General features: G+C 36.8%; 1 protein-coding gene across 2 annotated transcripts in view; it reads left to right on the top strand.

Moving 5' to 3' along the window:
- Window positions 1-12,507, top strand: part of galnt18b (UDP-N-acetyl-alpha-D-galactosamine:polypeptide N-acetylgalactosaminyltransferase 18b) — a 75,169-nt gene that overhangs the window by 51,565 nt on the left and 11,097 nt on the right. The window contains exon 7 of one of the 2 annotated variants that reach the window (XM_026320540.1): window positions 9,193-9,378. In XM_026320540.1, coding sequence (XP_026176325.1) covers window positions 9,193-9,378 — 186 coding nt within the window. Of the gene's footprint in view, window positions 1-9,189; window positions 9,379-12,507 lie in introns of both variants that reach the window. The other variant, XM_026320539.1, reaches the window with a different exon arrangement.

Below are 12,507 nucleotides of genomic sequence, written 5' to 3'. Positions count from 1 at the left end.
ATATTTTACTGTTGGTATGATGTTCTTTTTCTGAAATGCAGAGTTACTTTTACTTCAAACGTAATGGGACACACACCTTCCAAACAGTGTTAATTTTGACAGCAGATTTTAATTTAGTTTTAGTCATAGTCTTTTGACTAAAATGCAATTTTAGTTTTAGTCATATTTTAGTCATCTGCTTTGTTTTAGTTTTAGTCTAGTTTTAGTCGACTAAATAGCATAAGATTTTAGTCGACTAAATCTACTGTAGAACTCACCTGTAGAAATCACCTGTAGAACTCAGGTGTGATAAACCACAGTTAAGTTATGTTTTAACGGGGGGGCAAACACTTTTTCACACAGGGCCATGTAGTTTTGGATTTTGTTTTCCCTTAATAAGAAAAACCTTCATTTAAAAACTGCATGATGTGTTTACTTGTGTTATCTTTGACTAATATTTAAATTTGTTCTGAAACACTGAAGTGTGACAAACATGCAAAAAAAATAAGAAATCAGGAAGGGGACCAACACTTTTTCACACCACTGTAGATGTGCCAAGACATGCTTGTCATTAAAACAGCTGAATTATGGGGTTACAGAGGTAGAATCAGTCTACAGCTTTACAGCAGTCACAGAATCATTTTTGAAAAAAATACATAAATCATATCTAGGCTTTTGGGTCTAGGTATGAAATGGCAGGGTTTGTTTTAAACAAAATCTCTATAATTTCCAGTTCATTCAGGGCAGATCAGTTTGAATTTAGTTGCTTATTTGATTTCAATATGCACACTTTATCAAACCTTTAGATTTGGATTACAGATACTTTATATTACATAAAGACTTTTCTGCACAGATCAATGGCAGCCGGTTACTATGCAGTGGTAACATGGATCAGATATGCTGCAAAAACAAGAGGCAGGCAGTTAGGCTAGTATTAGCTCTAGCATCTCTATTATTCCAGTATTGCTGGAAAATTGGATAACACAAACAACCAGTCAAGAACCTTCTCAGCATCTCTTCTAAAACCTTCAATGGGATGTTATATTAAGTGGTACATAAATAATTCAAGGATCGGAATCTTCACATGGCCATCTGTATGGATTACTGGAGCCCTGCCTCCTACAAATTAAATTTATATGCATTTATTCTTTATTAGTGATTTACGTTCAAGTGCAACATGCAGAGTCAAGTGAAGGTCAGCAAAAATAAAAAGATGATGGAGTTGGAGATGGGCATTAACACTCAACATGGGCAATCATTGTAAGAATATCACTGTTGAGATTTTAAGGATTTCAAAGTTTGGTTCTCCCAAATAACAAAAAATATACTGACTGTATTATTTTGTCTTATATCTGAAGCAGCAAGCCATATAGCCATTCATTTTTTGATTTGGTACTTGTGGCTTAATTAGTCTAGGATTGGGATTTCTGTTTCTATCACAGTTCAGTAGAGGAGGAGGAGATTGGGGATTGGGTTGCAGTGCTCCCAGAATTGAGAAATTATCATAAAAGCTGTTAAAAAACAAACAAATTTTAAAACAAACCAAAATCATGATTTTATGTATTAGAATTTATTTTAATGTTTTTTGTACACATAAAAATTAAATTAAACGACGTTTTGACAGTATCTTGTTTTTTTATGTCCACAAAGAGACATTTGCCTTCTCCTCGTTCTGCTCTAATTAGATATGCTGTAAAAAAACAAGAGCCTAGTGATCCTCTGATACTTTTCTTTTAAATGTCATTGTCAGTTAAAAGGAATATAGATTGTATTGTCCAGTTTGTCATTCACAGTTCAACTGTATATGCATATTTAATTTCTATATACGAGCAGCCTCACAGCAAGACGTTTCCAGGTTTGAATCCTGTTCAACCATGGGGTCTTTCTGTTTGCATGTTCTCCCTATGGGTTTTCTCTGGGTACTGCAGCTTCCACCCACAGTCCAAAGACACGCAGTTTGCGGTCAGGCTAATTGGTGACTGTGAATTGCCCATAGGTGTGAATGTGATTGTGAGTGTTTATCTGCCTCTAGGTGTCAGTCCTGTGATAGACTAGTAATGTGTCCAGGGTGTACCCCGCCTCTCACCCAATGTCAGCTGGAATTTTCTCCAGCCCCGCACAGCCTTGAGTGGACTAAGCAGTATAGAGGATTGATGGACAGATATGCTTTTGTAAAGCTTTTGTAGGATAGCCATAACATAAGCCAATGTTACGAATGAAAGTTGAACAGGTGTACTGAAATACAATTCTTGTCTAAGTCTTTAAATTTGAGCAGAGACACTGATATAAGTGTTCATTATTGAGTTAGCTGTAGCATAACTTGACAACTATAGTCATAGTCGAAAAGGATGAGATTATTGATTTCACAATTTAATGCTGTTCATAGTTTGATGCTTCAGCTGGTGAAGTTTTTTGGTTTTTATTTCAGGGATCTAGAGACAAAACTGTTAAAAATGAAGTTGTTTTGTTGTCACGGTGATGTTTTACCACCGCAGATTGGGCTCATGTTTTTCACATAGACATACGTCACTCGTACGGTAGGTGATCCAAGTCAGGCTGCACTGAAATTTGCTTAAAGTCTGAGTTCAATTGGATTTCAGTCTTTCAGCATCTTTAGAGGCTGCCTATAGATCTGGTGGCATTTATCGAGACTAAAGGTGTAAAGATTGTTGGGGTTTCTTTGTTTAATCTATATGGTCTTATGATATGAAATTTCCAGTGAATGGCATGACTGTAGGAGGCTGGAATGAAGTGAATTGCTCACATCAACAAAAGTTTAGTTCTAGCTTGGGACTCAGATGTCAAGTATGAGAAACACAGCATTCAGGCTAGAAATGCATCACTTGTGTAATAACTCTGCACTGTACTGCCCTGTGTACTGTGTGTTTGAGACTGGAGGACAGTGGTGGAAATGTGTCACACCTCACTTCTCCTACATGTTTATATAAGACTGTCTGTAAATAGCTAGACTTTACAGTCGAGAGGGTGGGAAATGTGCTCCCTTTTTCAGACAGCAGACACATACCGTGGCTACTGTCTGCTGATTGTCTGCACTGTGCTGTGGGCAGCAAAGAGGGAGCTAAGCTTTACCTTAAAAGCAACTCTGTGCTTTGATGTGAAGGGTTTTATTATCACAAAATTCAGAGGAAATACAAAATAAATGCAGTGGGATATATTAGGTCATTATCTAAAGCAAATTAGTTTCCGAAAGGTTGGAGGAGGTATTGTGGGGAGATAAAAGCAAGATAACTTCAGATACACAAACAAGCATAAAATGCAAAGATTAAATTTCTTAAGCAGCACAGTAAACCACAGGAATATATGGAGAAAAATAGTTCCTGAGGTTTTCTTGTAACAGCGTACAGTATGTTTCCTTCTGTTGTTTTGTTTTTCAGGTTTGACAGTTATCATCGACAAGTTGTCACTACATTTTCACATCACAAGCTACCAAGATGCTTGTAACACAAATATTTCATACTGACTTAGCAAAAGAGGTTTTGGTTATGCTATAGTGTTCTTAGAATACAGTTTGCATAACATTTTTATTAGATTTCTGTATTGTTTTGAGCAAAAAAATAAAAAAAATAAAAAATAGATCTCACATTTACGTAACTGATTTTAAATGTAGTGACGAAGAAAGACCTAAATGTTTATGAACCCTTCCTCTGTTATTTTGCTTATGGTGTCCTGCTGAAGAAAATATGCAAAAATAGTTGATATACTCATTTATTTACATCTAGTGGTATTTAACTGTTGATCAGTTTTTGTTAAGGGGCATGATGTTTATAGTGTAAGTATATGTATGTATCCTACCTCATCATAACCCCAGCTCCAGTTTGCAGTGATGACTCATGGTATGACTGATGCATGAACTCAAGCTTCTAAAGATCTCAGTCTGCCCAGCTTGAAACCAGACCATATCATCTTTTTTAAATCCGCTGGTGTCTGGAGTATGTTCACCTTCTTCACTGAGACAGAGGGCTCTATGAAAGAAGGGCTTGGATGTGTACAGTTCATACTATATAGCAAATGTTTTTAGGAATACATTATTAGTTTTTATTCCGTGACTTAATGATTAAAAAATGAGTAGTACTTCAGTGACTGGTATTAACTATTTGAGATAAAATAATGAAGTGACCAGGTAATACTTTGGGCAAAAGTCTTTAAATACAGTGAGAATTAGGTTAAACTTTTGTAATATGGTATTAATAGACAATAATATCTTAGAGCAATAAATAGGGGGCTCTAACTAATGTGGTAATAATAAGCTCCACTTTACTGCACCCTTTGCATGCAACATTACAGTTTACAGTGAGAAAAGAGGCTCATTTACTGCTCAAGGTTTAAAGGGATTTTCAAAACAATTAATTTTTGACCATCATCAGCGTCATCTGAAAGTATGACCGTCACAAGTTAATTTTATCAGTTGGCTACTTAACACTGTCTGTGTGGTGGTTGACTCTGGGGGATACTTACTAAGGCTTTGCCCCTCATTTTTTGTTCTAAACAGCGAAATTGCATGTATTCCAGTTTAATAAGGAGTCACAATAGGTTTTTGTGCCAAAAGAAAGGTTTTTGCCTCATGCATTGTGTATTTTAAGGTGTTTCTTTTTGAGGCTGGGAAATGTGGGAGAAGAAAATGGAAATTCATATAAATCCCCAAGTATCTGATTTACCTCCCCTACAGCAGAGGGAATTGTGGCTGATTGTCATGTTGCAGAAAGCTTGGACAAGTCAGAGTGAATAGAAAAAGGACCTAATTCCTAAAGGGGTGGGGCAATGGTGAAGCTCACATGACACAGATACAGTAAATTACTATTAAGTGAGGCAAATCTTTTCTGAGCTGTTTCTGGAAATATCTTTATACATCTTCCTCATCATGTGCATTTATTATTAGAATATTAGTACAAAATGTGTTCAGTTACCAATCCAAAATGGGGTAACGTTAATAGTCTGCTGAAGTCATTTCTACTGGCATCTTGTGGGAAATACACAACTTTGAGGACAGCTTAACAAGGAAGTGCATTTTGCCAGTAGAACAATCAGACATTTCCTGTGTGCTGATCCTTTTCTTTGCTGTGGAAATTTTTGGAATTCATTATAACTGACACATCCTCAAGCTGCTGCTGTTCTTAGTGAAGAAGAGAAACACAAACAGCCACGTTTTAAGCCTGTAAGGGTCCAGGCTTGACACTCTAATGATAGATTTTGGGTGGAGTACTTTTAAGGCAAAGAACCATACAGAACCTAGAGTTTTCTGGACGTTCATGACATTCAAAAAAGTACATTGACAATATATTTTCTGTAATTTGATTTGGCATCTTGCTGCACCACAGAACTGCAACATTATGGCTCATATTCCTAAAGATTTTTTTTAAATAATCCTGTGAACACCCCAATCCAAATCCACTTGAAGCCACTAGACTCTCTGCTCAGTAACTGGCACCACTGCAGACAGAAAAATGAATAAAGCACTTTCACTCACATTACATTTACATTAAAGGCATTTAGCTCCAGCTCTTATCCAAAGCAAATTATGATGAGGGCAGCAGTAAAATTAGCTTAGGCTCAGGCTGATGGTGCCCTGATAATAGATCTAAGCAAACACTGTTGTAATGTGAGATTGCTTCTCTGCCAGAAAACTTCCACAAAAAGAAATTGGAGGAAGAACAGCTAGAGAGCGAGGAAGATCGAATTTAGACAGGAGCATATTTTCAGGAGGATATGGCAGAAAGGGGTGTGATACAAGAGGGAGCAGGAGACGTGAGATTTTTCTTAAGGACATGAGCTTTAAGTTTACAAGGGACGGGAGTGGTTGTGCTGTCCTGACAGAGATTGTTCCATTGCTGTGGAGTCAGGGAGACTGGGGTGGAGTGAGGACCTGACTTTTAATAACACAAAGTAGACTCAAACATGAACTAAAGGTGATGGCGGGGTGATTTGTTTGCACCACAGTGTGGATGAAGTATGATACCACCTCTGAATGACATGATGAAGTGTCAGAGGTTTTGTAACACTAATAGCTATTTTACCACTTTTTGACAGCATGGCTGTGGAGTGCATTTTGTCATCCAGGACCATGCCACGGGCTTGGAGTAAAGTGTGGTGTAATTGTTTGCTGCAGTGTTGCTGAGCTGTGCTCTCTGCTTCAGCCATGTGCTGGAAAACAGATTGTGCTGTGTTGAGTCATGATGCAAATTAGATAGTGGGATTGTTCATTCAAGGGGAGTCCGCAATCAGGAATATTCAACTGTAAAAAGTTGGTATAATTTGAACAGCCTTCCATGGTAAGGGGTAGCTTTGGGTCTTGAAACATTTGTTGCACTTAATTTGAGAAAAAAAAAAGCAGCATTACAGATGTAATGCAAGCAAAAACTCTGAGGCTTTGTTTCACTGCCAGAAAAGAAAGTTGACACTGAAGAAAGAAGGGGGAATTGATTTTTTTTTTTTTTTAAACCAAGTAGCATACAAGAAGTTGTTTCTCTAAATTTAAAGTTTTCCAAAGTTTGATTGCACAAATTGATTTCAATAAATATCACATTCGTTTATTTTTTTTTTTTTTTATCCAGGCTAGTACTGCTCTAGGGTGATATTCATGTAACGGAATCAGAGTCAGAAATACTTTATTAATCCCTTGAGGGAAATTGTTCGACATGGATGATCTCATTACTTTTCATCTATTGCACCATCATCAGGCCAAATTTCAATTTGTCATGTATTACTAAAATAAATGCAAGATTAATCACATCAGCCTCAGTTGTATTTTGAGTTTAGTACTAATTAGCAAATTGTACCATGCTAACATGCTACCCCAATGAGAGAGAAGCACTGTTACTGTGAGCATGGTGGCATTAGCAGTTAGCTGAAAGCACCGCTATACAGCACTGATACAGAAAACAGTGAAAATGCACAGACTGTTTTATTTGACCAGCAGTTGGAAATGTAGATAAGCTTCTCACAGTTGAATGAGAAGACCATTTTGCTTTTTAAATGATAATATTTAATTATTACAGTATGTGGAGCTGTTTGACTTTGTGCTTCTTTGATGCGGTTGAAGTCACTTTTTTTTTTTCCCCTGATAAAGTTATGTCACTGATCTGCTTTTGAAATGTGCACATCAATAGGAATATGAGTCAGTAATCTAAGATTCCAGTGTGGTGCCAGGACACCACTCAGTCTGCTACAATGAACCAGTTTCTCTTGAGGCATTAGGCCTTTCATTTGATATTACTCACAAGATATCTACTCATACTGAGATGCGGAGAGTTCAAATTCGCATCCATCTTATAAGTGTGAAATAAATAAACCAAGATGTTTCTCAGATAGCTTCATATTCTTTGCTGTTCAATAAATGTTTTGATCATTTTCCTGCCAGAAGAAATACTGAACATGTTCAGCCTTGCCTGTTAACAAACACAATCCTTTGAATATGTTAAATTAGTCTGGGACCTCCAACAAGTTCAGGGCTTACTGTTGCAAACAAATTTGAATAACTACTCCTCTCTTCTCCTTTTGAATGAAATTGTTTGATCAAGAAAAGTGTTGACAAGTCACAGAGGGGGGGTCTTTGTTTAGTGACAACTCGCCATCAGGTCTACAGACCATGTCCGATCATTAGTGTCCCTGACTCGCCCACAGTTTATGGCATAGGGTTATGTTATTCATTCATCATTACCACATCACCATTAAATACTGTTTTGCCAACATTTTTTTTTTGATAGAAATGGCACATGATGTTAAAACAGGAACGTGACACTACTGGGTCTTCCCATAACAGGACAGGGCATATGATTTCCATCATATTTATAGTAAAACACAGGGTGTCCTGAACTAATGTCAAGCCCAGCACATGTAAGTGGCGACTGAGTATCTTCCAAAGACTCTGGTGGTGACATCTCCTTTGATGACCCCATACAAATGGGAGCATATAACCAGAAGAGCACATCTCCATTGCTTCTGTGGAGTTGTTGAATTGCTTTGAGATGCCATTCAAATTCTTCAGATGCGAATCAGCAGCACTGTGCGGCCTGTTTTATTTGTCTACAAGTTTGAATTCTTATTTTGTAATTTTGCAAGTGAGAAATTCATATCCATTTTAAGCATTGATGTTAATCAAATAACAAGTAAATTAAACTAAAAAACAGAAAAGAAGGTAAATAAGAAAATTAATTAAGGAGTTTTACATAAATATCCATAACACAAAACCAACTCTTTTAATGTTTGATTACAGATTGATCAGAAATGCACTGAGGAAAATATGGAAAGGGCTAATTTTCTAATTAGGTGTGTAAGCAGCAATATGTAAAAAGGCATAATATGATAAAGAAAATATGGGAAAGATTTAAGCAATCTGAGAAAACTCTTACATAAAGTGTCATTGCATATAAACTGAACGGGAATGATTTTCAGAGATTCCTGCCTTGGAATCTGGAGCCTCCCATGGGTCTTCATTATGTGAGGAGTTAGTGCCACTGGCTTTTAGTCACCATGTATTCAGGCTTCACCTCATGGGCACTGGGATATTAAAGGTTCCCACCACGAGGACTCCCTCCTCACAGTCAGTGATAAGGTAGGCTGCAGAGGGAATGAAGGACCTCTGCTTGTTGTCTTGCACAGTACTTGCTTTAAGCAGCCTGGTAGCGATGCCATCACAGGCTGCTCCACTGACTGTGGAGATCCCCCAACTACTCTCAGGCCTGAGCAACTGAGATTCAAGCAAAAAATAAAAAATAAAAAAGCTACAAAGCGTACAAGAAAGGGAAAAATAGCTGTACATTGACTGTTAGAAAAATAGATGAGTGAAAAGAATACAGTTTCACAGCTCACATTTTTCTTAACAATGTAATGAATCAACCCAGTAGGAAAATTACTTTTTTCATAAGTTTTTGCTCCATGACAAAACAAGAACTGCGCTCCACTGAAACTTTTTACTTTCTAAAGTTAACTTCAGATGCCATATTTGTAGTGCTCCACAGAAGGTTCAGCACCTTGCTTGAATAAGCATTGAGTGCAAGGCATATGCAGTATGTCATAGCAACATCTGAGCAGCCTTTGGCACAGCTGTTTCATGTCTCTAAGGTTATGTGTATGTATTGTGACTTTTAATTATTCTGATTCCACAGCTTTTTCAGCTGCACTCAGACACAGTGTTGGGTTTCTACTCCAGATGAATCACAGCTTTCTCTTTTTTGCATTTGTCATGTTTAAAAGCAGGTGTGGCAGTGCGGCGGCAGTGTTGAGGTATTGCCTTGTGCTCGCATCGCCCACATCGAACGTGCTCATAAACCCTACACTGAAGATCTAACGTCTCATGTGCGGCGAAACGCCCTGAGAGTTGCGGAGGTTTGGATGGATGAGTTTAAAAGCCACGTGTACATGGCCTGGAATATTCCCCTGGAGGTGAGTGCTCATGTTCAACATGTGGGTTTTAAATAAGTGCAAGTTACAGATCATACATATTTAATGGTGAATTCAGATTGACAGTGTGGGTCTCAGTGTGACGACACTTTTACAATATTTTATTCACAATATCACTAGCAGTGCAATTATCTCTGTCTGGTCATGTAAAAGTACCCTGATTTTTCTTTTTTATATAACAGAAATGTGTAACTATATTTAAGACTATTTAAAATCTTAACTTTTATTACATTTTTAATAATACAAGTTTACCACTCTTTAGTGCATCAGTTTGAGAAATTTTAATGAGCAGCATATAATCAGAAGATCATTTGGATACACAGTTTTTTAAAGATTTAAATCTTTTGGTGTGTGGCCTTCACTAGATGAGTTAGAGAAGATATGCAAACAGGAAATGGAAGTTATATGGTACACTATGTGTCTTAACCACTAGGCCATTAAGATAACCACCACATTTGCTATATTTTTTTCCACTCTGTATCAATGAGGAGCTGCAAGAGAATATTTTGAGCTGCAGTAGAGGATCATTTTACTACTCTGAACAATCTTTTCTTGAAGTAGGAAAAAAACAATATTTGGACAGGATACAAATCTGATTATTGCAATAAAGCAATCTGTTCTTTTCATAAAATGTTTTTTTCTTGACTAGCAGTTAAAATCCAAAATCACAAGGCTTAGGTTGTGTAACTGAAGAAGAGAAAATTGCAAAATGCTTTCTTATGTCAGGAAGCCCTCAAAAGCTGTCAAACATGACAGAATTGTTTCAGTTCCTCAGCTTTAGAGACAGGTACGGTGCTAAATTTTTTGGCTTTATAATGCTTTTCAGTATGTTCACGTGTCCCATTTTTCTGATGTCGTTTATCTAAACGAGCTACAGGCATAATTGATGAATAGCTGAAATGTTGGCTCTGGCTCTGTATCCCAAGTAAGCACATCACACTATACTGTAAGCACCTTTATATCACAAAAGACCACAGTATATTGCAATATTGATCATTTGTCCTATCCCTAATAGAAACATGGCAATGAGAGCTTCAGTCGCTTTGTCATCATCATCATCATCATCAAAACTTTATTGCGGACATGGACAAGGTCTGCAATAAAGTGCAGAGTGTAAGGTGCAGAACCTTCTGTGGTTATAGCTGGATTTATTTACGTATCCAAAGCACAGGATTTGTTGTTTCGACAGTTTATGTCTGTCACATGTGAAAAGTGAGGCACAAACACACACATTATATCAGATGTTACCGTGATAAATCTGCAGGACCACCAGGCAACTCTGTAGCTACCTAATCTAAATGTTATGGGGTTGGTTATGTCATCTGTTATCAGCTGCAGCTGTTTAGAGGAGCCAGGCCCCTGACACCTTCAGAAGGCTCAAATGAAATGATTTCTCATCACTTACCGAATGGCCTGAATTAAATACGTGCCACAGAATAAATAAATACTTAATATGATTCAATAAAACGGTCTAAACTCAGACACTGTAAGTTAGAAAATTCAATGGACAAATGATAACAAAATTATAAAATATAATTGGATTACAGCTATCACTTGGGAATAAAATAAATAATACAGAGAAAAAAATGATGCAGAAATGATCTTTTTCATTTCTTTATTTATTGCATTGTAAGATATATTCATAACAGAAAGAAGTGTCAACACAGGCTATAATACAAAAAAATACAAATTCATTCTTATTTGGTTTTGAGTGGGATTCAATACAATAAAACAAGTAATAGTCACACCATTTCTTATGTTAAAAGTAGTGTCCCTCAAAGACTAAGTCAAATGTTTGTTCAATGAAGATTTTTTTTTTTATTCTGCTGTATAATCTGCTTCAATATGTAAATCCACATTATGAATAGATGAACATCTGCAGGCAATTCATTCAGTCAATAATGAGGCATTTAGCAGAGTCTGTACTCAAGAAGCATGAAATTTAGCCCCAGCTTTAGCCCGACGAATTAACTACACAGCAAAATTGTCAGTGTTAATTCACCCCTGAGAATGTAAAAATCAACACAGTGCCAGTGTTCATATTAAACCTGCTTTTCACATTTTGAAGTTTATGAACACCAGAGAGCCATGTCAGCAACATTTGTACCCACACAGCTTTTGAGTATAAAATAGGTGAATCACCGGTGATGAGATACAATGGACAGCATGGAGTAGATGGTAACATGCAATGGTAAATGGTGGAACTCTAACTTTAGAAAAAGTACCAATAAAGTGTTAAATATTAGTGCATTTAATTAAATAAAACTGCATTTATTATCCTATTCAATGCTACAATGTGCAGCTTTTATGAATCAAACCTAGTGGTGGCAGGAGACTCGAAATCAACTCACTCAAAGGTAGAAGTACTCATTCTGTGTAAGATCAGTACTTTTGATTAATGCAGTACAGTTTATTACAGTTTATGATATGAAGCATTATTAAATTGTTACCGATGCATTAGTGTTATAAGTTACATTTTACTGTCACAGTTACTTCAAGGTTAGGTCACAAAATAAATCTGAGAGATCATGATAAAAAAAATGAATTTAAACAAGTAGGTATTTAAATGAAATCATATGAGAAGGAAATGCCTCTGCTGTTTCTTTTTGCAAGTCAAAAATGTTCGTAGCCACCCATTTAATCTAAAAAATATAATGAAGTAAAAAAAATATATACAGTGGGTACGGAAAGTATTCAGACCCCTTTAAATTTTTCACTCTTTGTGTCATTGCAGCCATTTGCCAAAATCAAAAAAGTTCATTTTATTTCTCATTAATGTACACTCAGCACCCCATCTTGAGAGAAAAAAACAGAAATGTAGAAATTTTTGCAAATTTATTAAAAAAGAAAAACTGAAATATCACATGGTCATAAGTATTCAGACCCTGTGCTCAGTATTGAGTAGAAGCACCCTTTTGAGCTAGTACAGCCATGAGTCTTCTTGGGAATGATGCAACAAGTTTTTCACACCTGGATTTGGGGATCCTCTGCCATTCTTCCTTGCAGATCCTCTCCAGTTCTGTCAGGTTGGATGGTGAACGTTGGTGGACAGCCATTTTCAGGTCTCTCCAGAGATGCTCAATTGGGTTTAGGTCAGGGCTCTGGCTGGGC

Source organism: Mastacembelus armatus, chromosome 3 (assembly GCF_900324485.2).
Source record: "Mastacembelus armatus chromosome 3, fMasArm1.2, whole genome shotgun sequence".
Lineage (NCBI taxonomy): Eukaryota > Metazoa > Chordata > Actinopteri > Synbranchiformes > Mastacembelidae > Mastacembelus > Mastacembelus armatus.
The sequence above is the reverse complement of the archived record's forward strand: the minus strand, read 5'-3'. Positions and strand labels throughout refer to the sequence as shown.